The 26,637-nt window shown below is 44.3% G+C and overlaps 1 protein-coding gene across 5 annotated transcripts in view; it reads left to right on the top strand.

Annotated features, from left to right (window-relative positions):
* The window catches only part of GPR156 (G protein-coupled receptor 156), an 89,283-nt gene extending 85,365 nt beyond the window's left edge, over positions 1–3,918 (top strand). For 4 of the 5 annotated variants that reach the window (XM_082394884.1, XM_082394883.1, XM_082394882.1 and 1 more), the window contains one exon: positions 800–2,155. In XM_082394884.1, coding sequence (XP_082251010.1) covers positions 800–2,149 — 1,350 coding nt within the window. In that variant the 3' untranslated portion in view covers positions 2,150–2,155. Of the gene's footprint in view, positions 1–799 lie in introns of all 5 variants that reach the window. The other variant, XM_082394881.1, reaches the window with a different exon arrangement.
* The last annotated feature ends 22,719 nt before the right edge of the window (positions 3,919–26,637 follow it).

The raw sequence follows: 26,637 nt of genomic DNA, 5'->3' as shown, positions 1-26,637 counted from the left end.
AATCAAGCTATCAGGGACTTAGGCCCAATAATCCTTTTTTTTTTTTTTTTGAGCTTCTCCAGTAATTCTGATGCCTGCACTCCTTTGGGAGATACCGACAGCTGATAGTGCCACATGGTAGCTTTGGCCTCCTACCCGCACGTTCCAGCCGAGGGAGGTGATAACACCAACCTGAGATTCTCATTCCGCCCTAAACTCCCCCCCACCCCTGGCTCCAGTCTTGTCACTTTGGCCCAGGAATCTCCATCCTTCTTGTTCTTCCCATTTTCTAGGCTGTTTAGCAAGTGGCAAAATTCTTGTTTCCCTATTCCTTCAATCCCCTTCAGAGATGCCTCAAGGTCATCTGTATTTTGCAGAAGTATGATATACCCAGAGTTGGGCCATCCCAAACACTGTTCTGACTGGTGTCCTGCAGCGTCACCTGACCCCCTGTGTTCTGAGCAAAGTTGAGAGGGTGCTGCAGCAGCCAGCAGGCAGCTAGACTGTGCCCCCCCCGACTGCCCTTCTCGCAGACAGTGCCACAGTCTGGGGATGTATGGGGAGACTAAGATCATACAACAGTAAATCATAGTAAACCGTTGTTGAGCACACGTGGCAGTTATTGTGCTAAACGCTTTGTATGCATCGTCTCATTTCCCCTCAAGGAGGGACCTCCTCAGAGCCTAAGATCACCAGCTAATACGTGGAGAAACTGGGATTTAAACCAATGTCTTCTGATGCCACCCTTTCTCCACCATGGGAGACAGTGTGACAGCCCTCAGCAGCATCTTTTGTTGATGGTTTTGCTTTTGTTTTACAGAAAAATGCTGTGATTGAAAGCCTGCAAGAACAAGTAAACAACGCCAAAGAGAAGCTGGTGAGGCTGATGTCAGCTGAGTGCACCTATGACCCCCCCGAGGGGGCTGTCCCGCCTGCCTCTTCCCACAGCAAGGACATCCTGGCTGCAGCCCCTCCCCATAGCCGAGCAGCTCAGGGGTCTTTGAAATGTCCCTCTGACTCTCTGAATGATACCAGCCCGGCCACCCAGGACTCCCAGAGCACCTCAGCACCCGCCTCAAGTGTACAAGGCCTCAAGGGGCCTGTGAAGGACACCAGCCCCTCCCCGGGGCAGAAGGAGAAAATTTCTGCCTCTCAAGACTTTTCTGATCATTTAAATTTGGGCTGCAGCCAGAAGCTGCGGGCTGAGCAAAGCCCAGATGCGGAGAGAAGAGACCAGGTACCCATGGCCCTCCAGCAGGGTCTCATGCCAGGTGGAGAAGGCTCTGTTCCCCAGAGACAGGGGCAGCTGGAGAACTCAGAAGGGCCCCAGGTGCGACTGTCAAGGGTGAATTCAGTGATCAGGGAGAAGCTTCAGGAAGTCCTCCAAGATCTGGGCCTGGGCCCTGAGGCTCCCGTCCCCTCTCCCCCGTCCTGTCCCCAGCAGCCCTGGAAGAGCAGTGCCTGCCGCAGCCCCCAGAAGATGCCCCTCTCCAAGGAGCTGGGCTTCAGCCCGTACATGGTGAGGAGAAGGGGCGCGGCACAGCGGGCTCGCTCGCACTTGCCAGGTTCTGTGCCCTCCTCTGTGGGGCGTCGGGTAAACAGGGCTGATTCTGGGGCACGCACTGGGCGAAATGTGCAGGACAGGGACAGCCCCTGCCTGGACCCCCAAACTGCGGATTCCAGGGTAGCAAGACCCTCTTCCGGGAAGCCTTTACTACTCCCAGCTCCTCAAGGCAAGCCAGACGCCCTGGAGGGCAGCAAACAGTGCCAGACAGAGCCCCAGAGAGCCGAAGGGAGCCGCGCAGCCCTTTCTCACCAGCCTTCTGGTCCTGGCCGGGCGCTGTGCCCCACTGCCCCACGCCAAGCCAGAGCCTCACCAGACCTGCCTGAGCAGCGGCTGCAGCGGTCCCCGGCGCCCCCAGGCTGCCCTTCCCTGTCTCCTCCAAGCAGCTACCTCGACACAGAATCCAGCAGCTCGGACGAGTTCTTCTGCCGCTGCCACAGGCCCTACTGTGAAATCTGCTTCCAGAGCTCCTCTGATTCCAGTGACAGTGGCTCGTCAGACAGCGACCCTGAGCCTACTGGGAGGCTGGCTTCCTGGGAAAAGCTGTGGGCCCGCTCGAAGCCTATCGTGAACTTCAAAGATGACTTGAAACCCACACTGGTGTGAACAGCAGAGCAAGTCTGGACATAGAGCTCTGTCTGGGACAAGCCATACCATGGCCTGTTGTGGCCTTCGGGGAATAGACCAGTGCCCTGCGTTGGACCAGCCCTTACCATGTTTCAGCTATGCTCACTTGAGCACTGTGGTACCTGGAGCACTTCTCAATCTATACAAAGAGGGGTATTGCCTGTCTTGTTCCTACCTCACCGCATTCCTGTAAAAGACTCCAGCCGAGTGCCCATAAAGGATACCCTTGGATAAAAGGTGCTAAATGAGCACAGAGGGTCTTCTGTCCTGGTCAGCCTATAATGTACAGAACTCTTCATATACACCAGATGGATGGCTGGGTGGACAGACAGATGGAGAAATGGAAGGAGAATTTCTGCAGAACCAGAGTTGTGAACTGTGGTCCATCAAACTGGCTTTTTGGTGGCAGACCTGCTAGGAAGACATCTCCTGCGTCCTTGGGTGGCCCACGCTCGGCAGGGGGTGGCTTTGCTTCTGCTCAGCTTTGTCAACAGCACCACCCCTAGGTCCCAGCTTCCAGGCAGACTCAGCTCAGAGCCAACTGTGCACCTGTATTTGGTGTTCATGTCTTTATACCATTGTGGCACCTCAGCATCATCCCTGAGACAGTCAGGTGTCCATGGGGCCACAGGTGACCCAGATCTCTCTCCTGGGCTCAGATGGCACCGGAGGCCCACCGCATCGACTTTGCCAGTGGTGCAGCTTTGCAATAGCAGGAAGCACACACTGGCAATCTCTGTTGAGGTTGGGGAGGCCCTGTTGGTCAAGAGGATGCCAACTAGGGCTACATGACCACCGATGGCTACAGAAACCTAAAAGCAGAAAATGGGAAAATAGAAAGGAAGAAATGGGGAAGAAGGTAGGAAAGAAAACAGGTTTTGAACATTTACCTTGAGTCTAGCATGGTACTTGGAAATATCCAATATCGGTAATTCCTTATGATAACCCCATGAAGTAGATACTCTCGTTCCCATTTTTACAGATGGAGATTATGAGGCTTCGAGAACTGAGGTAGCTTCCCCAGCGTCACATTGCTGGAGAGGGGCCCCGTGTAGGGGCCCACGTGAGACTTGGCCACAGCTCACAGGACTCCAAGTGGGTGGACTTCCCTGGGGCACATCTCTTCACTTGTTCTTCTGGGAGTGGCGGGCAGAGCGTGGCAGGCCAGACAGCAAAGCAGGGGTAGTGTAGGAAGCTGTAGTGCACTCACCCTGCAGTCCAGGATGACAAAACTGGGCTCCTCACCTCGGGAAGCAGCGCTCCACTGCCTCACTGCCTCAGGGGCCCACTCACACCTCCCAAGGCAGCCGGGGAGTTGGTGAAAGATAAGTGCCAGGATCTCATCTGCTTCCAGAGCCACACGGAGAACACAGCTGGGCCCACTTCACTTGTTGCTGAGCTAGTTGTTGTTTACAGGCTGTTCCCTGCCCCCGCTTGTGTGTGCATCTGTGTGTGTACTTATGCTTGTGTGCAAGAGTTTGGGCCTCATTAGGTATGTCTGGAGGGGAGCACGTGGCTTTAAATGTCTCACAGAAGATGTATCACAGACTCTTGGCGGCTGCTGACACCTTGTGAATCTCCAGACACTGGACCAGGAGGCCCTCCTGGCTACACAGCTTCTTCTGTTGTCTACTTTTAAATACAAATGTCATAATTTATTCTGCGTGTGGGCTTGTAGTTTCTGCCTGTGCTGTTTGTATGCTGTCCAAGTGAGACCTTAATAAAAGAAATGGCTCTCAAGGCAAGTCTCTTCAGAAATTGTAGTTTGGGGCTGGGGAGGAGGGGCACAGACAAGACTGAACCACCCAAAGGAGTGGAAATGCAGCAGCCATGAGAGTTGCTGCTGGCTTACCCTGGGTTCCAGGTGTATCTTCTACCACGCTTCCATTTGTAACAGATTCTTCTGTGGTCTCCCTGTGCAGCTTCCTATCCCAGAAACACCTGCCCCAGTGGGTAGAGGACACTCTGGAGACCCTCAGTTCTTCCCACCCACTAGGGATCCTGTGGTTGGGCTTCACCTCCTTCAGCTCCTTTCCTCCCAGTATGTCACCGCTAGCAGCCTGCTGTTCAGTAGTGTGGAATACGCAGGCTCTAAACCTGGCAGGGCTTCTCTCACTGTCTCTGCTCCTACACCCTCAGTTCCCTCATCCCAGCCCTTGCACATCTCCATCTCTCTTCCATCTAGAATTTCTTTCCTCTCTTTGTGCATCCTGTGAATGACTCATCCCTCAAGGCTCAGGTAGAGCATTCCCAGGAAAAAATGACATCCCCTAGTTAAATGAAGAAAGATGTTTTGGGGACCATGCTTCACACTTAGTTGTAAAGAAGCTTCTAGCATCCATTTTTCCTAGAATGACTTTGTAACGCTTGCTAGACTTCGTTGACAAGATGGAGAATCTACCCTATATTTTCCTTATTTATCATTTGGTTTGAAAACTGTATGCCAAGCACCACAACTTCCTGCCCCAGAATACTGTCTCCAAATCGATTGCTTACTGTGTACTACCTCCACACCCACTCCTCACCAGCTTCTTCCCTACATCTTTTACTCAATACCAGCTAATCCAGTGATGAAATTCTTGAAAGGATGAGTATGCCATGGCTTCTGGCCCGCTCTTGACTGTTATGCTCTTGAAGAAAGGGCAGAAACTTGGTGCAAAGAAATCCTAGAGAAGTAAACATTGCCTCTGCTGTTGTCATCGGGGCTATTCCTGCCTCTGTTGGTCATAAGGTCTGGCATGGAGCCCAGCCTGCTTCTTACCCAAGTATATGTTGCTTTGCTGATTGAAATCTTAGGGTTGGAGGTGTCCATCCTGATCCCAAAGTCTGCCCCTGTCTCTGGCCCGGGTCAAACTCTCTTTCCTTAAAGGATCAACTTGGCCTCCCCAGAGCTCAGAGGAGAAAAGAGCATCAGATGTAGGAGGCATGTTTTTAACGAACCATTTCACTTTGAAAACGGTAAAGAGAAAAGTCAATGCACGTTCCACAAAAATCTCTTCTGTGTCTATATTTATTTTATTATATTTAGATGTGTCTCCTTCACAGATTGCAAGTTCCTGAAAGCACTGAGTGTGTCTTCTGCATCTTTGTATCCTCAAGAGTAGCCGTCAGAGAGCTTTGCACAGAGTATGAGCCCAGTAAATGTTTGATGGATGGATTTCTGGGCAGGTAAGTGGATGAAACAGAGGAAAACAGAGGAAGGCAGAGAGCCTGTAATGCAGCAAAAAGGGAGGCAGAGCCATCTGGCTTCACTGCCTCTCGATGAGGTAAGAGCAAGAAACCACATCACTGAAGGACCCAGAAGTAACTGAATTCTGAAAAAGACAGTACTTTAAGTCACTTGGAGGGAGGTGAGGTAGAGTGACAGAGTTAATGGAAGAGAAACAAAGTTACTGTGTTAAAGGTGTTCTCTTAAAGATGCTTTCCTCACAGGCTTGTAACTAAGTAGCAAGCAGTACTAGCAGGAGGACAGTCTGTTCATCTTTCTCACCATCATCTTCCTGAGTCCCTTTTCCCAGAGCCCCAAACAAAGCAGTTGTCTCTGTTCCCTCTGGCTGCTGCACTTCTCCCAGTGACAGCCTCTGGGCTTTGTTAAGGGAGGTCTAACGCAGAGATGGCAGCTTTGGGACTGAAAGCAGGAGAGAGGTTACTTGTCCTCAAACTTCGCTCTTCCTCACCTCTGGTACCCACTCTGATCTCTTTCTCCGTGAATTGTTTCTGATGTTAGCATCCCCAGCCAAGCTGCATTTGAATAAGGGAACATCTTGGAATGTTCAGTTCACTATCAAGGTCACAAAGAGAAAAGAAATGCCAGTGTCACGAGGCAAAATAACCTGTTACGAGTTTGACAAGATCTGGGTCAATGCTTCCCAACCCTTTTCATTCTTTAACTTACCTTTGGATGTCTAAATATACTAGCAAGACACGTAGGTTCAGAGAATAAGTGCTTGGGAAGGGCCCTGGAAAGGTCTGTGGGTGACTAAGAGAAAAGCAAGGGGGCAGGGAAAAAGAAGGGAAGGAGGACAAGAAGTCTAGAAAACAGAGAGAGAGATGACAGAGATGTGGTGAAGGAGGAAGGCAGAGAACCAAAGGCACCCTGCTTAGCTTTGTCCGTGGACATCACCTCTCTCGTAAATGAATGTGCTGGCTCCGGTCTGAGCTGAGAGAAAGTGGGGCTCACTTCTATGAAGAAGGGCAGGGAAACCCTTGCAGAGCCCTTTCTTTAGTGTATACGTAACCACTGGTTCATTTCTCTGCTTTGCCGCTAGACTGTGAGCTTCTTGAGCCTGCAACTTGTTATAATTATCTGGGTGTCCCCAGCACCCAGCACTGTGCCTGGTGATTGGGTTGACGCTCAGCAGATGTTTATCAAAAGAAATCAAGAAAAGAGTGGCCTCACCAGAACTGTCTCAAGGGGGACCCCAGGGAGGCCACTCATAAGAGCTGAGGTCACCTGGGAAGCAGGTCTTAGATGTCTCATCGCGGACTGAACTACAGTGCTGTTGATTCACTGAAGTTTAAATGCTTTGTGATAGTGCCCGGACCCTTACTCAAAAGAAGGCATTTTAGGGCTTCCCTGGTGGCGCAGTGGTTGAGAATCTGCCTGCCAATGCAGGGGACATGGGTTCGAGCCCTGGTCTGGGAAGATCCCACGTGCCGCGGAGCAACTGGGCCCGTGAGCCACAACTACTGAGCCTGCGTGTCTGGAGCCTGTGCTCCCAACAAGAGAGGCCGCGATAGTGAGAGGCCCGTGCACCGCGATGAAGAGTGGCCCCCGCTTGCCGCAACTAGAGGAAGCCCTTGCACAGAAACGAAGACCCAACACAGCGAAAAATAAATTAATTAATTTTTTAAAAAAAAGAAGGCATTTTAGATGGGCTCTCTTCTCCACTAATTTTTGTACAGTAATTTTCCCCATGAACTGCCAGGGCTTAGAGTCACCCATGTGACTGTTTGACTTTCAGCAAGTTGCATAACCTCTTTGTGGCTCAGTTTCCCCAACTGTAAACTGGGATAATAACACCTACCTCATACAGATATGAGGGCTAAATAAGTTAATATTAATTATTGATTTGAACTATGCCTGGCACGTAGTAAACATTATATTAAGTGTTTGTCTTAGAAAGTTATTTGGGAAACACAGCTTTATATTTTAAAAGCCTCTTTATGTTTTCTTGCTTTATATCAAAATTCCCATTCCTGTGTTCAATTTGTTCCTGATGGAAGGGTCTTCTAAACAGATCTGGTAACGTGAGGATGGCCCTTTGCTTCAGCCCACTTCTAGGACAGCAGAAATTTCTCCCTGAACCCCTTCTAGGTCAGGTTCACTTACTGTGGGGTGAACATCCACCTACAGGACTCAAATATTAGGGCAGGCCTAGGGAAAAGTACAGTTGAAAGTCAGGAAATCAGATTTTTTAGGGTGGAGCCAAAGACGACTATTTTCCTTTACAGAAATATTATGCACTTTATAATAGACAAAAATATATAGGGTACCTACTATGTGCCACTTAATACTTGTCTCATTCAAGACTTAAAACAACCCCACAAACTAGTTATTTCTGTTTTACGGATGAGGAAACTGTAACTGGGAGAGGTTGGGTAACTTGCCCAAAGTCACACAACTCATTAGAGGCAGAGCCAAAGTTTAAATGAAATCTGACTTGACTCCAAAGCCCTTTTAGGACACCCCAATGCTGGTTCCAGAGCATGTGCTACAGGCGTGCTACCAGAAGACAGAAGGAATTTCAACCTGGCAGGGCAGGGACCCAGACTGAGGTTTTCTCAGGACACCAAGGTTTCCTTAGGAAAAGCAAGCTGGTCTGGTTCTGTAAGCCTATTGCAAAACCCTCCATTGCTGAGTCATTGAACAGCATATTCACGGCTGGAAGGGAGCTTTCTTTTTTTTTTTTTTTTAACATCTTTATTGGAGTATAATTGCTTTACAATGGTGTGTTAGTTTCTGCTTTATAACAAAGTGAATCAGCTATACGTATACATATATCCCCATATCTCCTTCCTCTTGCATCTCCCTCCCACCTTCCCTATCCCACCCCTCTAGGTGGTCACAAAACACCGAGCTGATCTCCCTATGCTATGCGGCTGCTTTCCACTAGCTATCTATTTTACATTTGGTAGTGTATATATGTCCATGCCACTCTCTCACTTCATCCCAGCTTACCCTTCCCCCCTCCCCATGTCCTCAAGTCCATTCTCTAGTAGGTCTGCGTCTTTATTCCCGTCCTGCCCCTAGGTTCTTCATGACAATTGTTTTTTTTTTTTTAGATTCCATATATATGTGTTAGCATACGGTATTTGTTTTTCTCTTTCTGATTTACTTCACTGTGTATGACAGACTCTAGGTCCATCCACCTCACTACAAATAACTCAATTTCGTTTCTTTTTATGACTGAGTAATATTCCATTGTATATATGTGCCACATCTTCTTTATCCATTCATCTGTCGATGCACGCTTAGTTTGCTTCTATGTCCTGGCTATTGTAAATAGTGCTGCAATGACCGTTGTGGTACATGACTCTTTTTGAATTATGGTTTTCTCAGGGTATATGCCCAGTAGTGGGATTGCTAGCTCGTATGGTAGTTCTATTTTTAGTTTTTTAAGGAACCTCCATACTGTTCTCCATAGTGGCTCTATCAATTTACATTCCCACCAACAGTGCAAGAGAGCTCTCTTTTCTCTACACCCTCTCCAGCATTTGTCTGTAGGTTTTTTGATGATGGCCATTCTGACTGGTGTGAGGTGATACCTCACTGTAGTTTTGATTTGCATTTCTCTAGTGATTAGTGATGTTGAGCATCCTTTCATGTGTTTGTTGGCAATCTGTATATCTTCTTTGGAGAAATGTCTATTTAGGTCTTCTGCCCATTTTTGGATTGGGTTGTTTGTTTCTTTGATATTGAGCTGCATGAGCTGCTTGTAAATTTTGGAAATTAATCCTTTGTCAGTTGCTTCATTGGCAAATATTTTCTCCCATTCTGAGGGTTGTCTTTTTGTCTTGTTTATGGTTCCCTTTGCTGTGCAGAAGCTTTTAAGTTTCATTAGGTCCCATTTGTTTATTTTTGTTTTTATTTCCATTTCTCTAGGAGGTGGGTCAAAAAGGATCTTGCTGTGATTTATGTCATAGAGTGTTCTGCTTATGTTTTCCTCTAAGAGTTTTATAGTGTCTGGCCTTACATTTAGGTCTTTAATCCATTTTGAGTTTATTTTTGTGTATGGTGTTAGGGAGTGTTCTAATTTCATTCTTTTACATGTAGCTCTCCAGTTTTCCCAGCATCACTTATTGAAGAGACTGTCTTTTCTCCATTGTATATCCTTGCCTCCTTTGTCATAGATTAGTTGACCATAGGTGCGTGGGTTTATCTCTGGGCTTTCTATCCTGTTCCACTGATCTATATTTCTGTTTTTGTGCCAGTAACATACTGTCTTGATTATTGTAGCTTTGTAGTATAATCTGAAGTCCGGGAGCCTGATTCCTCCAGCTCCGTTTTTCTTTCTCAAGATTGCTTGGCTATTCGGCATCTTTTGTGTTTCCATACAAATTGTGAAATTTTTTCTTCTAATTCTGTGAAAAATGCCATCAGTAGTTTGATAGGGATTGCACTGAATCTGTAGATTGCTTTGGGTAGTATAGTTATTTTCACAATGTTGATTCTTCCAATCCAAGAACATGATATATATCTCCATCTATTTGTATCATCTTTAATTTCTTTCATCAGTGTCTTATAGTTTTCTGCATATAGGTCTTTTGTCTCCTTAGGTAGGTTTATTCCTAGGTATTTTATTCTTTTTGTTGCAGTGGTAAATGGGAGTGTTTCCTTAATTTCTCTTTCAGATTTTTCATCATCAGTGTATAAGAATGCCAGAGATTTCTGTGCATTAATTTTGTATCCTGCTACTTTACCAAATTCATTGATTAGCTCTAGTAGTTTTCTGGTAGCATCTTTAGGATTCTCTATGTATAGTATCATGTCATCTGCAAACAGTGACAGCTTTACTTCTTCTTTTCCAATTTGGATTCCTTTTATTTCCTTTTCTTCTCTGATTGCTGTGGCTAAAACTATGTTGAATAATAGTAGTGAGAGTGGACAACTTTGTCTTGTTCCTGATCTTAGAGGAAATGGTTTCAGTTTTTTACCATTGAGAACGATACTGGCTGTGGGTTTGTCATATATGGCCTTTATTATGTTGAGGTAAGTTCCCTCTATGCCTACTTTCTGGAGAGTTTTAATCATAAATGGGTGTTGAATTTTGTTGAAAGCTTTTTCTGCATCTATTGAGATGATCATATCATTTTTATTCCTTAATTTGTTAATGTGGTGTATCACATTGATTGATTTGCGTATATTGAAGAATCCTTGCATCCCTGGGATAAATCCCACTTGATCATGGTGTATGATCCTTTTAATGTGCTGTTGGATTCTGTTTGCTAGTATTTTGTTGAGGATTTTTGTATCTATGTTCATCAGTGATACTGGCCTGCAGTTTTCTTTCTTTGTGACATCTTCGTCTGGTTTTGGTATCGGGGTGATGGTGGCCTCGTAGAATGAATTTGGGTGTGTTCCTCCCTCTGCTATGTTTTGGAAGAGTTTGAGAAGGATAGGTGTTAGCTCTTCTCTAAATTTTGATAGAATTCTCCTGTGAAGCCATCTGGTCCTGGGCTTTTGTTTGTTGGAAGATTTATTTTTAATCACAGTCTCAATTTCAGTGCTTGTGATTGGTCTGGTTCTATTTTCTATTTCTTCCTGGTTCAGTCTTGGAAGGTTGTGCTTTTTTAAGAAGTTGTCCATTTCTTCCAGGTTGTCCATTTTATTGGCATAGAGTTGCTTGTAGTAATCTCTCATGATCCTTTGTATTTCTGCAGTGTCAGTTACTTCTCCTTTTTCATTTCTAATTCTATTGATTTGAGTCTTCTCCCTTTTTTTCTTGATGAGTCTGGCTAGTGGTTTATCAATTTGTTTATCTTCTCAAAGAAGTAGCTTTTAGTTTTATTGATCTTTGCTATTGTTTCCTTCATTTCTTTTTCATTTATTTCTGATCTAATCTTTATGATTTCTTTCCTTCTGCTAACTTTGCGGGTTTTTTGTTCTTCTTTCTCTCATTGCTTTAGGTGTAAGGTTAGGTTGTTTATTTGAGATGTTTCTTGTTTCTTGAGGTAGGATTGTATTGCTATAAACTTCCCTCTTAGAACTGCTTTTGCTGCATCCCATAGGTTTTGGGTGGTCGTGTTCTCACTGTCATTTGTTTCTAGGTAATTTTGATTTCCTCTTTGATTTCTTCAGTGGTCTCTTGGTTATTTAGTACTGTATTATTTAGCCTCCATGTATTTGTATTTTTTACAGATTTTTTTCCTGTAATTGATATATAGTCTCATAGCGTTGTGGTTGGAAAAGATACTTGATGTGATTTCAATTTTCTTAAACTTACCAGGGCTTGATTTTTGACCCAAGATGTGATGTATCCTGGAGAATGTTCCATGCGCAGTTGAGAAGAAAGTGTATTCTGCCACTTTTGGGTGGAATGTTCTATAAATATCAATTAGACCTATCTGATCTATTGTGTCACTTAAAGCTTGTGTTTCCTTATTTATTTTCTGTTTGGATGATCTGTCCATGGGTGTAAGTGGGGTGTTAAAGTCCCCTACTATTATTGTGTTGCTGTCGATTTCTCCTTTCATGGTTGTTAGCATTTGCCTTACGTATTGAGGTGCTCCTATGTTGGGTGTATAAACATTCATAATTGTTATATCTTCTTCTTGGCTTGATCCTTTGACCATTATGTAGTGTCCCTCCTTATCTCTTGTAACAGTCTTTATTTTAAAGTCTATTTTATCTGAAACGAGTATTGCTACTCCAGCTTTCTTTTGATTTCCATTTGCATGGAATGTCTTTTTCCATCCCTTCACTTTCAGTCTGTATGTGTCCCTAGGTCTGATTTGGGTCTCTTGTAGACAGCATATATATGCGTCTGTTTTTGTATCCATTCAGCCAGTCTATGTCTTTTGGTTGGAGCATTTAATCCATTTACATTTAAGTTAGTTATCGATATGTATGTTCCTATTACCATTTCTTAATTGTTTTGGGTTTGTTACTGTAGTTCTTTTCCTTTTCTTGTGTTTCCTGCCTAGAGAAGTTCCTTTAGCATTTGTTGTAAAGTTGGTTTGGTGGTGCTGAATTCTCTTAGCTTTTGCTTGTCTGTAAAGGTTTTAATTTCTCTGTCGAATCTGAATGAGATCCTTGCTGGGTAGATTAATCTTGGTTGTAGGTTTTTCCCTTTCATCACTTTAAATACGTCCTGCCACTCACTGGAAGAGAGCTTTCTAAAGCTACCCAGTCACTCCCGCCCCCTTCAGGAAGTTCAATGCCAAACACACGGGATATTGAAAACAAGCAAGTCCCTTGTTTAAAAAGACCAAACCCAGTCCTCCAAGCTGAAAGTGTTTTCTCAAGTGTCATGCCCTTTAAGTGGGAGAAAAAGATGATGCTGGGCAAGGGTCCCAGAAGACTCCATGATGACTAGAAGTGGTGCAGACCACAGGGCTTCTGCGGAGACTGGGGAAGGGCCATGGAATCTCTTCCACCCAAGTCTCTACATTGCTGAAAAACTTTCATTGTTCCCACTTCCTGCAAGATGAGCTGTCACCTTGGTTTGGGATTCGAGGCCCTCCCTTATGGAGCTCAACCCTCCCCCGTTCTCAACTTGCCTAAAACTCCCCTCCTGGCTCCTGCCAAATGGGTTTACAGTACGTTAAGCAGAGCATGCCGGCACCCACCTCAGGCTCTCACTTTTGTTCACACCAGCCCCTCCCTCCTTCTAACCACCCCAGCCTAAAGTGACCTTGTGTTCCTCTGACCAGTTCCAACTGGTCTCGGAATTTATTATCTTGAGCTGTTATATAAGTACTTCATTGTTAACTTTTCACATGTTCATTTCTTGCCTCTCCTACTAGATTATTAGGGACTGGAGGTCAAAAGCCACGTCCAATTTATCATTGCACATCCAAAATATCTTGCACAGTGCCTGATGCCTCATAGATCTCAATCAACATTTCTAGGTTTATTTTGAAGACTGACCAACTCTCTCTTTGTTCCCACCTTTCTGTTTGAACCGAGTGGGTCTTGAGCAAACAGACAGGAGTTTGCAGTGTTTTTCTCTCAGACTGTACTTGAAGTATAGCATTTCAGAGGATCTCTGCTGTCTCCTTAGTTGAGAGTCCATTACATGCCAAGCATTATGATAGAGCCTTGCAGATAATGCCGGAAGAAATCAAGCTAACAGGACCCAAGTAGTAAGATCCCTAAAACTCTGGACCCAATTTCCCCAACATCCTCAAAACAAATAAAAATCAACAGTGGTGAAAGCCACTCCTCTGGATTGTTCCTATCTATGAACACCTACAGAAAGCTGAAGGATCTTTAAAAAAAGGGACACCAGGTTGTTTCTGCTGTTGTTGCTACTGCTCCCACCATAAAATATAATGGAGAGTCGGAAACAGGATACAGATCTGTCAACACATTCTTCTGATGTCACAAGCAGGCACTTTTACACTCAGGAAAAGGGGGCCGGGCCGTACCAGTGGAATGCAGCCAGATGTCTTATTTCCAACAGTTATCCCTGTCACTCTGGAACTACAGGAGTCTCACGACTGGCCCAGAGTGGCCTGGGGCTTGCATACAGAAGCCACTGCTCTCAAGCCACATGCTAAAAGAATTTCTTCCATCTGAAGTCCCGCCTATAATTTCCAGGACATCCCAGATCAAGGTAGGGTCTTGACATTAGTATTTTAAGTTCCCAAAGTGATTTTCATGTGCAGCCAGAGTTGAGAGCCCCTGGGATTTGGCTCCTCTGATCTCCTGGGACACCAGAATGAAGCTTCTGGGTCCTGCCACCATCTCCATCCCTACACTTTGCCCAACTCCCGGCCTGGAGCAATCCTACTCCTTCCTAAGCATAGATTGCAGGGGTTAGGAAGGTAGATGGATTATAAACATTCTGTTCTCCCCTTACTCTCTCCACTTCTCTCCCTTCATCTCAAGTGTAGGTCCCTCCTCCTCTGTGACCCTTTCCCGCACACCTCAGCCCACTTCGCCCTCCCTCTGCAACAGCCATGATCCAACAGCTGCCCAGCACACACTCACCCATGTGAGGCATGCAGCCCCTCGCATGGATATTCATCTCTCTCCCGAAATCACAAACTCCTCAGAGACATTCTTTTTTTTTTTAAGTGGTTTGAGAGATGGCAATTTTTTTTAAATTTATTTATTTATTTTTGGCTGTGTTGGGTCTTCGTTGCTGTGTGAGGGCTTTCTCTAGTTGCGGTGAGCGGGGGCTACTCTTCATTGCAGTGCACGGGCTTCTCATTGCAGTGGCTTCTCTTGTTGCAGAGCATGGGCTTTGGGCGCGAGGGTTTCAGTAGTTGTGGCACTCAGGCTCAGTAGCTGTGGCACCGGGCTTAGTTGCTTCGTGGCATGTGGGATCTTCCTGGACCAGGGATCGAAACTGTGTCCCCTGCATTGGCAGGCAGATTCTTAACCACTGCGCCACCAGGGAAGTCCAAGAGCCATTCTTTGAATGTCTTTATGTTCTGACAGGGATGAGCATGGAATGCTGTGTACACAATAGACATAAGAGGTGCTTAAATATTAATAGAGAGAAGGAGGGAAGGGAATGAGAGAGGATAAATTCTTATTCAACAAATATTTATTGCACCTCTATCATAAAGCAGGTGGAGAAACAGTGAACAAGTAAACAAAAGATAAAATTTCCCAGATAGTGGTAAGTGTAATAAAAAATAATTAAACCAGGGTAAAGAGATAGGAAATGGATGAATAAATAAATCAATGAGTGAATTTATCAAATGTCTAATAAATGCAAACTCCACAAACATTTAATTTACTTCCACCCAGGGTTTTCCTCACCAGCTTGTACAAAAGCAGAAGGGGGCCACTGAGTGTCTATGTTGCTGAGTGTTTATTTTGCTAGGGCTGTGGTAACAAAGTACCACATACTGGGTGACTTAAACAACAGAAATTTATTGTCTCAGTTCTAGAGACTAGAAGTCTAAATCAAGATGTCAGCAAGATTGATTCCTTCTGAGAGCTGTGAGGGTTCTGTTCCAGGCCTCTCTCCCTAGTGTGTACCCTAATGACCTCCCTGTAACTTAATTCCCTCTGTAAAGACCCTATCTCCAGATAAGGTCATATTTGAGGTATGGGGGTTAGGACTTCAACATATAAATTTTGGAGGAACACAATTCAACCCATTACAGTGTCCAAACAAAATTTTCACCTTTCTATCAGGATCCACAGAGTTTACCACTTACAGGTTATTTTGTTCAGTTGTAAGCTCCTTGAGGGCAGGAACTCTGTTGTTCATACCTATCTCTCAGGTCACTAGGACCATTCCTGGCACATGCAAGATATTTCACAAATGTCAGATTGAATTTACTTTTATTCAAGAAAACCCAGAGTGAAGGCGAAGCCATTTAACTCAGGAAATCAAGAAAGGTTGATAGCCTACAGCAATTCCTGGAATTCTCTGAGTCAATGGAAATTATGTTTCCATGACACAGAATCTGTCTGGATTTCTTAATTAGGGGTATTTGCATGATGAGAGGAGACTTGTTTCTGAATAGTCGTTACTTTCTTCCTCTCACATCAATGGCCTCTGCTTCTGACATCAGAATTATCTCTACAGCAACTACATGAGTCACAGAGAGAAGGTCTGGCTCCCAGTAGGGGAATGAACAGCAGGAAAGAGGGAGAGCATCTTAAGATAGAGACCCCTTACCAAGATGTACAGGAGAAAAGGAGGGCCCACAGCTCAGCCTCTCAGTTACCAAAGGCAATAGAAACAGCAATTAGCTTTAACCAAGTGTCTTCCCACCTTCAGGATAAGCTGCTACTTCCCTTCCAGCTGCTCAGTAAAGGTCTCTGAAGCTCCACACCAACTGAGCCCCCCGCCCTCAGTCCCTGGACCAACTGTGAAAAGCTCAACATCCAATAACCCAGAAACAAGACACATGGGTGTGAGAGGTGTGAGCCCTTACCTCCATCCTGCCTGACGCTCACTGAGGTCTATTATGCGCTTACATTGTTTCCTACAGACTTCAGATACGGCATCTCAGTCCAACCACCTCAGATTCTCTGAATGGGGGTATTCCAGACCTGAAGACATGCTTCCCGTGTCTTCTTTCACCACTAAAAATGTTGAATGAAGATCTTAGCAAGGCTTTGTCAGAGTGGGGCGGCATTCTTAAGATCTATTTGTTCAGATAATCAAAAAAGAGAAGTCAGATGGTTATGCAGGAAAGAGTTCCCATGCTTTCTCTTCCACCTATAGCAGGTATTCAGTCCTCCAGGTTGGACACCAAGCAAAACCCTAAGAGAAACTTTTGGAAGATGATCCAGAAAGCTAAGGCATATCAGTCCAAATTCCAGCCAATAATAAAGGAGAGAACATTTTCACTGCTGTGAAGAGGCTGCTGAAGAGCCACAGTGCAAGTGCAAATGGTTAAAAACAATGAGGGGCTGTTAGTAGTGTCTCTGAGTGAATGAGACCAAATCCTTGGCCTACAGCTTCCCCCGAGAGCTCTGGGGAGAGGACTCTGGCAGCAAATGCACACAGCTTATAATTACAGGACTTTCGACCTTCACTCCGGGAAGTTGGACTGGATCCTGTAAAGGCCGGAAGGAATTTGTTTTCCCCTGTGGCCTAAGGCTTGAATTAGTGTTTCTCAAATGGAAAAGATATTTTCAAGATCTCTTTGAGATTTTTTTGAAATTTGGCTTTTTATTTTAGTGATAATATAAAAGCAAATTTTAGCTTTCTCTGAATCGTCTGGATGACTTTTAGAATGTTCCATGAAACTTCAGTACCAGAGGTTGTGCTTGTGAACGTTTTCATAATAAATGAAGCTCAAATGACGTCAGGGCTTGCTGTATAAGCGAGGATTTTGAAATGGTTTGAGTGTAAAAAAACTAGTGGGAGAATTGAATCATCACATGGCAGATGGTAAATGTGGACGATTGTATTGTCCAAAAATGGGCTCAGCGATATTCCTGGTCTAAACGCTCTTCCAGGACCTTTTCACTATCCCCTTAAGAGGTAGAGTCTATATTTCCTCCCCTTTAACCTCAGTGGGCCTTTGTGACTGCTTCAACAAATAGAACGTGGCCGAAGTGATGCTGCATAGCTTCTCAGGCTAGGTCATGAAGAAGATAGAACTTCCTCCTGGCTCTTTCTCTCTGAACACTTGCCCTTGGAACACAGCTCAGGCCCCATGGAGAGGCCACACGTGGGTATTCTGGCTGGAAGACCCAGATAAGGGTCAGAAGCCAGCATCAACTGCCAGGCATGTGAGTGAACAAGCCTTTAGATCAGGGGTTAGCAGATTTTTACCTGTAGGCCAAATCTGACTTATTGCCTGTTTTTATAAGTTTTATTGGAGTACAACCACACCCATTTATTTGTCTATGGCTTCTTTTGTGCTATAATGCAGAGTTTAGTAGTTACAACAGAAACTATATGGTCTGCAAAGGCAAAAATAATTTACTATCTCATCTTTTACAGAAAAAGTTTACCAACCTCTGCATTAGATGATTTCAGCCCGCGGTCTTCAAGCCACCCCAGGTAAGTCCTAGGGTGAAGACACAAGCGATCGCCACCAAGCCTCAACCCAAATCAAAGATTTCTGAGCAAAATAAATGTTGCTGTCTTAAGCCACTAATTTTGGGATGGCTTATTTCATAGCAATAGATGATTCAAACAGTTTTATAAGCATGCTGGATTCAAGAAGACCTTGCCATAGCAGATGATTTCATATTCAGATTCTACTGCTCAGAGTTTATCTTTGTATGTACCAACTTGCAACAGTTCATTAGCAGCAAGTATAGTAAGTAATTACAATAAAGGCTTTTTTTCGTTCCCAACTCTATAATAAGAGTTAGATTAGATGCCTCCTTTAATTCAGATTTCAATAACATCACAATGCTAATCTTATCTGTAAGAAAAGATAATTTTACATTATTATCTAGTAAAACTTCATTAAAATTGGTCTTCAAGACTTGCTTGCTGGCATTATGGTTAAGTGTGTGGTCTGATTATTCTGAACTATCAAACCAAGCTTTGATGATACTAATGACATTCCCTATAACATACTTATGCAAACAGTTATTCTCTGCATTAAAATAAAGTCAAAATGCAGACAAAAATTAAACATGGACCCAGACCAAAACTTTCTCTATTTTTAAACACCTTTGGGTCTAAAACTTTTGTTTTGCTAAAACAAAATATCATCTCTCACATTAAATTTAATTATATAGAATTTTGTGGATTTTTAGGTTCAGTTTGATGATTTGGTTTTCTAATTGCCTAACCTGTAAACAGAGCTGTACACATAGGATTCTATACCTACTTTTACACATACATATGTGTATGTGTGTGTGTGTGTGCAACATCAGAATAGACGACCGAGTATATCTGTAATGTATAATTTTTCCTTTAAAAGAGTCCTGTACATACACAAAAGGACAAATATTTTATAATTCTACTTATGTGAGGTACCTAGAATAGTCAAATTTATAGAGACAGAAAGTAGAATAGTGTTACTAGGGGTTGTGGGGAAAGGGGAATGGGGAGTTATTATTTAATGGGTGTGGAATTTCAGTTTGGGATGATGAAAGATTTCTGGAGAGAGATGTGATGATGGTTACCCAACAATATGAATGCACTTACTGCCACTGAATTTAACACTTAAAATGGTTAAAATGGTAGATTTTATGTTATTTCTATTTTACCAAATTAAAAAGAGAGAGAGGCCTCTACCTTACTTAAACATGAGAAATCCCAGCCCAAACTAAAAGCAGCTGAGTATCTCTCTGGGATCTTCCCCTCAAGCCTAGATGCTTAACCTAGACCTCCGAGGTCTTAACGCTCAGAAGGTGAAAAGAGCCCCTTTGGAAAAGGCAGCAAAGGATCAGTGCCCCAGGAAAGAACATCTCTCGCTCAGACTGAGCCACCCACCCCTTTTGGTAAGGGGCCCCTGACAGCCCCGGAGCCTGGGAGGGAGGAAGTGATTCCAACGCGGAGCCGGACATTCTGAAAGGAGAAGGCCCCGCCCCCTGGCGGCGCGCCAAAGTCTCAGCTGTAGCGCATCCTTTCGTTTCGCACCAAATGAGAACTCCTAGAAGGCGGGGATCTTGGCTCAACACTGGAGACTGAGGTACCCTTCCAACAAGAAGTAAAGAGAAGCGGCGGAGGAAATGCGGGGATTAGAAGGGAGATTTGAAGGTAGGCATTGAAAGGAAATGATGGAGCACCTACTAGGTGCCAGACTCTGTGCTTTACTGTCTTCTTCTCCTTTAAATCTTCACAATAACACTAGTTGTTTTTAACCTCCATTTTGTAGAAGAGGAAACTAAGGCCGGCCGGAGAGATGAGCTAACTTGCCTAAATGGTCGCACAGGTCCTAAGAAGCCAGGATGTCTGGCTGGCAAATCCCTGGTCCCTGCCCCTTCTGCTTTCTTGTCGTAGCCTTCCTGGCCTCTCTTTCACCTGCTCTGTAACGGCTCTACCTCGCTATAGCTTCCTCATCCGAAATGACCTTCTTCAGAGGCTAAAAGGAGCCCTTGGGCTCTCTCTCAGTAATGTAAGAATTCGGCAAATAGTAAGGGACCCTGGAGAAGTGGAGTCTGGGGGAAACAGTAAATCAGACCACCCCCTGCTGGCACCAGAAAAAGGCCATGCCAGGGCCCCTCGTGGTGCCAGAGGAGACACCCCACATCATTCGGGGGCACTGATATGGATTCTTTCTTCAGAGTGTTTAACATTGCTGGTGCACCTGGGGACAAAGCGCCTGGGGACAAATTTTCTTCCTTCTGGAAGAAAATTAGGCATGCTAAACATTCTTCATAGCCAAACAGCACAGCAGCCCTTTCTAGCCACACTGTTTGAAAATAGCTCTAAAAATAATACCGAGTAGCTTCTGTTTGCCCCTTCCCAGGAGAAGGTAAACAAGTAAAATCAAAGGCAGCTGCTGCTCCAGCAGCCTCTTCCTGTATTTGTTTCTTCTCTCAGGGAGGACCCATTCCCCCACCCCACACCCCCTGCTTTTCCTACTCTCCACGGTTTGGCCATCAATTCGTCTCCTCCATCAAATTAGGCATGGGTGCAGCATCTGCCACTTGACATTTTTTCAGTAATTCTTGACACTTTAGTATGAATTAATTTCTTGTGTATACTGCCCATTTGATATTTTCATAGTTGAATCAATATTCTCCAGTAACCAAACTAAGGGGCTAGGCCCTGGAAGAGGATAGAGGAAGTTATGCTAAATGACTTGTAGAGGCCATAATGATTCCACACCTGAAGAGACTACAGATGCCTCGAATGGAGCTCGCACTTGTGGGTTTGGGCCACTAGATGGCAATTACACCCCTCTCCACTGTTGCAGCTAAGCCCTGGACAACAGGCCTGTCTGTCCCTGGAGCACTGCAGTCTGACTTGTGTGTCTTTCTGGGACAAAGACCTTTGAGAAGCTCATAAACACCCTTTCATTACAGCAATCAACTCTTTCTTATCTACCTTTAACTTTACTAGAAATACTTCTAAAATCAGAGAAACATTAAAAATGAAAAGAGAAAACCCTTATACCTCAGTAGGCGATAAGTAAGCAAGAGCCTTCCTTATGTTGTGTGCTTTGGAAGACCTTGGTCCCAGGGACTCCTCTTTGGAGCTGCCCTCTCTTCCCAGCCTTCCTCTCAAGGAGCCCTGTCAGGATACTCCGGTTAGGCTACCCTCCCGTGCCTCCTTCTCCACCTGGAAAAGTCCTAGCTCCCATGCCCCTCTTCTGTGAAGCCTTTTCTACATCCTTTCCCAAACCTTAGCCCCACCCTTTCACCAGATATGTTCAAAACAGTTATTTGTCATAAGACTTATAAAGCGTTCACTCATCATTCCATCGTTATTTGCCCACGTGTCTTCCTTACTCGATGGCAAGTGTCTAGAGAGCAGGGACAAGGTTTTATTCATTTCTGATTTTCATAGTGCCCAGCCCAGCGAGCTGCCAACCACCACCTGGACAGCAAGTGGAGACTGAAGAGAAGAGAGCCCTGTTACCTTCTCTGAAAATCCCAGCTGTCAGAACTAAGCATTATCCAGTCACTGGGCAATTTCACATCATCTCTCCTGCCCTGTCCTAGGGCCTAAAGAGCTGAATCACTAGGTGGGTGGGTGAGGAATGGGGTGCGTTTAGGTGAGGATTTGAGGAGGTATATGCGCTGTGGTGTGGAAATGCTGACATATGGCTGGGTTCCTTTTGGACGCTAATCAGTTCCCTTATCTCTGCTTGCTCACAAGGAAATGTCATCTGTCTGGGAGAAGTGGCCAAGTGGATGAAGGCCATTTCCGTCTGTCTCAAAGCTGACTTCCTTTCTAGCTGCAAGAAAATTGTCCATAGAAGGACACAATTTGGAATTATGTCCTAGAATATTTTCCACCTGCTCTGCTTCCTTCAGAGTCTTGTTACTCAAAGTATGGTCCTCAGAGCAGCAGTATTAATATCACCTGGAAACTTGCTAGAAAGGCAGAATCTCAGGCCCCACCCAGTTCTGCTGGATCAGAATCTACATTTCTACAAAAATCCCCAGGTGATTTACATGCACAATAAAGTGTAAGAAGACTGATCTACAGCATACCTTGAGGCCACAGTATTTCATAGTGGGCGTGGTGTCTCTGTAAACTCTGGGGTGCTCTGTCTCATTGCAAAAAGTCAGGGTCACAGTGGGATTAGTCAAATTCTGCACGCTGTAGGTGTTTAACAGAAAGCCCATTATTTGGCAATGTTCGGACATTAAACAGCCGGGACACTTCTTTAGTTTATTAGGAGTTAACTATAAAGCCCCAATTGGTGGCAACCTGTACCCCAGACCATGGTCTCTGTCAGGCTTTCAGAATATTCTTCACCATTAACCAGGCCATGATACCTGTGATCACCTGGCATAGCGTATAGACCAGGTAAAGACAAAATGAAGGTTTTCTCACAGGCATTGAAGAACCACTGCAGTCCAGGTGAGGTTTTCTTAGTAACTGCATCAGACAAGTCTGAGAATTAGCAGGCCACTTGGGGTGGGAGTGAGGGAGTCATGGGACCTGTGGAGAGTTACAGCCTGGGCTTACTTGAGTGATATTCACGAAGTCTGAAGAGGCCCCTAACTAAACTGTGATCAACCCCAGGAATCCTCCACAGGGCAGTAGTCCCAGCAAGGATGGCCTGGGGCTGACCTCAGCCACACTCTGCTTTCTGTAATTGGGGCAACACACTGTTCCCAGGCCTTCCGGAGGTCAGATGAGTAAGGGGTCAGAGCAGAACATGTTCTCAGGGATGATAGGAATTGAGTCCACCTGGGAAAGGAGGCCATGACATTCATGAAAGTATACAGATTGCCAGGGTGCATCCCTGGTAAAGGAACGTCTGTAGGGCAAGACAGCAGGTGGCAGCCTGGGGGTTAGGCAGCCAGTGTGTTCATGGCCAGCTTAATGTGAGGACTCTCCTGAGGGGCTGCAAGGCATTGTGCAGACTTGACAATAAAGCCAGAACTGGCCTCAGGAGACAGGCAGAGAATGAGCTGTTGTGCTAAGCAAGTTCCAAGAAACAGAACTAAGTGAGGCAAAGAAAGGAAGCATACTTTCATAAGTTTTAATAAAGATACAAAGTAGAAGTGGAAGAAAATGAGATCCAAGGAGATAAAAATAGAATGGGATTGGAACTGAAGACCTTTTCTGTTTTCAACCCAATTTTACCCTGAGCTGACCTTGAGTGTAGAGAGCTTGTATTGTTTCCTTTCTCCTTTTTATCTTTCTCTTGGTATGCAGGGAGTGACTCCTTGCCCCTTTTCTCCCACTCAGATCCTAATAGAACCCTTTCTTCCTCTGTCTCCAACCCCATTGGCTTTCCTGACAGAATCTGCCAACAGCCCCTCGTGTGGAAGCCGTCACTGACCCATGAAGTGTCCTGTCAGAAACTGTTCCCAGACCAATGTGAACAATGTGTATACATTTTACATATATACATATATATGAATATATATATTTTATATGTAAAATTTTATGGTAACAGTTTAATAACATTTTAATTTTTAATATTTATTTTGTGGTAACAGCTTAATAATAACTATATATAGTTGTTATTAAACTTTTTATTCTTTATTTAAACTTTGTTGTAAAACCACAAAAATTACCCATAACCCCTTCACCTAAATACAGGTATTTTTATCTCTCTATCATTCCTGTGTGCCTTAAAATGACAAATAAACATATCTGAATATAACCCATGTTGTCCCAGGCCACACCTGTCTGAAATAAAATAGAGTCACAGTAATGGTAAAAGTGGCATTTCTCAGGCTTTGCTGTCACCTTCATTTTTTTTTTTTTTTTTTTTTTTTTTTTTTTTTTTGGCTGTGTTGGGTCTTCCTTTCTGTGCGAGGGCTTTCTCTAGTTGCGGCAAGTGGGGGCCACTCTTCATCGCGGTGTGCGGGCCTCTCACTATCGCGGCCTCTCTTGTTGGGAGCACAGGCTCCAGACGCGCAGGCTCAGTAGTTGTGGCTCACGGGCCTAGTTGCTCCGCAGCATGTGGGATCTTCCCAGACCAGGGCTCGAACCCGTGTCCCCTGCTTTGGCAGGTGGATTCTTAACCACTGCGCCACCAGGGAAGCCCTGTCACCTTCAATTTTGAGAAATCTGACCACTCTCAAAGTCCACCCACATATTTCTGGGAGTCCCTAAGCTAGGATGGGGGTGGAGGTGGTCTCTTGTGTTTTCCCAAACAAGGTTTTTTCTGTTACAGAGTGATCTTTCCCATCCATCCTTCTACCCCTCTCTGTTCTGAAAGTTTTGGTGTTACCTCCTGCATGTCTCTACATCCAAACTGTAACTCCTTCCCCAATATCTCCACCCCATAGGTAACTATGCCCATTATAGACTTAGAGTCATCTCAAAGGCCCCCCCCCCATCCCTTTATCTCTGCATGGGGCTCTCAATGTCTTACAAGCCTCTGGGCCTCCAACATGATCCCTGAGTACTAGGTGAAAAGGCAGGCTCAGTGAATGATGGGATGCTGCACTTGGAATCATACAGTGAGACACACTCCTGGGCAGATGGTTATGTGTAATCACCAGTGCTGCAGAGGTAGTTCCCCATCTAGAAAGCCTATCATGACTCAAGTGATGGAGGGTGGTGTTAATGTGGGAGATAATCTTAAAATTGCTTCAGTTAATTAATTATTTTAAAATTTACAATCTCCTGCTTTTATGCTTAGTGGTAACAAATGGCGATACACCTCACAACCTGACATCACCATTAAGAACTGGAAAGCTGGGACTTCCCTGGTGGCGCAGTGGTTAAGAATCTGCCTGCCAATGCACGGGACACAGGTTTGAGCCCTGGTCTGGGAAGATCCCACATGCCGCGGCGCAACTAAGCCCGTGCGCCACAACTACCGAGCCTGTGCTCTAGAGCCCGTGAGCCACAACTACTGAAGCCCGCACACCTAGAGCCTGTGCTCTGCAACAGGAGAAGCCACTGCAATGAGAAGCCTGTGCACCTCAACAACAAGTAGCCCCCACTCGCTGCAACTAGAGAAAGCCTGCGTGCAGCAACGAAGACCCAATGCAGCCATAAATTAATTAATTAATTATTTTAAAAAACTGGAAAGTTGGATGGTTTTTGCTATAGGAATTCAAAGTATTGATTCAACTAAGCTGAGAGTCAGAGAAGTCTCTGCACAGAACATGAGGTATGAGCCCAGTTTTTAGAGATAAGTAAAATTGATATGGGTAGGAAGAGCTGGTGAAAGCTTATTGTGTGGAGAAGACCCTATGAACAGAGCCCGGAGGCAGGAAAGCCCAAGGCTTGTTCATTGTCTCGTTTGGCTTTAACTATGGGAGTGGGAGATGCAGCTGGAAAGATAGATTGGGACTGCCACATTGAATAGAAGTCTTAATGCCAACTCAGGAGTCTGGATTTTTCCTAAAGGCACAGAGAGATATTGAAAGATTTTGTGCACATGAATGACATGATGAAATTGGCATTTTAAAGAAAATTGTTCTGGTGTTTGTATTCAGAAAATATAGGAGAGAAAATCTGAAGGAGATAAAGACAAATATACTTACTGTACCTAGGTCTTTGGATTTCTTTGAATCTTGATTTAAATTGCTTGTTTAAATATAGTTATTGCTAATTTTAGTGAATATTGAATACATTTTTTTTAAGATTTTTTTTTATGTGGACCATTTTTTAAATCTTTATTTTATTTGCTACAATATTGCTTCTGTTTTACATTTTGGTTTTTTGGCGGTGAGGTGTTTGGGATCTTAGCTCCCCGACCAGGGATTGAACCTGTACCCCCTGCATTGGAAGGCTAAGTCTTAACCATAGGACCACCAGCGAAGTCCCCTGTAATGTTCTTGATAAATTTTAAAATGTTATTTATTAAAGTATAGCTGATTTACAATATTATATTAGTTTCAAGTGTACAGCCTAGTGATTCAGTATTTTTACAGATTATATGCCATTAAAAGTTATTGTAAGATAATGGCTATAGTTCCCTGTGCTATACAATATATCCTGGTTACTTATCTATTTTACACAGAGTAGTCTGTATCTCTTGATCCCATACCCCTAATTTGCCCCTCCCCCTTCTCTCTCCCCTTTGGTAACCACTGGTTTGTTTTCTATATCTGTGAGGCTGTTTCTGTTTTGTTATTTATGCTTGTTTATTTTATTTTCTAGATTCCACATATAAGTGACATTGTATGATACTTGTCTTCCTTTGTCTTATTTCACTAAGCATAATATTCTCTAGGTCCATCCATGTTGCTGCAAATGGCAGAACTTCATTCTTTTTTATGGCTAACATTCCAGTGTGTGTATGTGTGTGTGTATACACACATCTTCTTTATCCATTCAGTCTGTAAATGGGCATTTAGGTTGCTTCCATATCTTGGCTACTATAAATAGTGCTGCTATGAAGATTGGGGTGCATGTATCTTTTTGAAATAGTGCTTTCATTTTTTTCTAGATATCTACTCAGAACTGGAATTGCTGGATCATATGGTAATTCAATTTTTCGGTTTTTTTTAACTTTTTCTTTTTCTTTTTTTTTGGTTGCACCACGCGACTTGCAGGATCTTAGTTCCCCAACCAGAGATTAAACCCAGGCCCTGACAGTGAAAGCACCGAGCCCTAACCACTGGACCACCAGGGAATTCCCCTTAACTTTCTCTTTCTGATAGTTCATTATTAGTGTATAGAAATGTGAGAGATTTCTCTATATTAATCTTGTATTCTGAAACTTTACTGAATTTGTTTATTAGTTCTAATAGTTTTGGGGTGGAGACTTTAGGGTTTTCTATATAAAGTATCAGGTCATCTGCAAATAGTGACAATTAGATC

This window comes from Balaenoptera borealis (assembly GCF_965194805.1).
Source record: "Balaenoptera borealis genome assembly, chromosome: 5".
Taxonomy (NCBI): Eukaryota; Metazoa; Chordata; class Mammalia; order Artiodactyla; family Balaenopteridae; genus Balaenoptera; species Balaenoptera borealis.
Note: the sequence above shows the minus strand (reverse complement) of the source record. Positions and strands in the feature narration are given on the sequence as shown.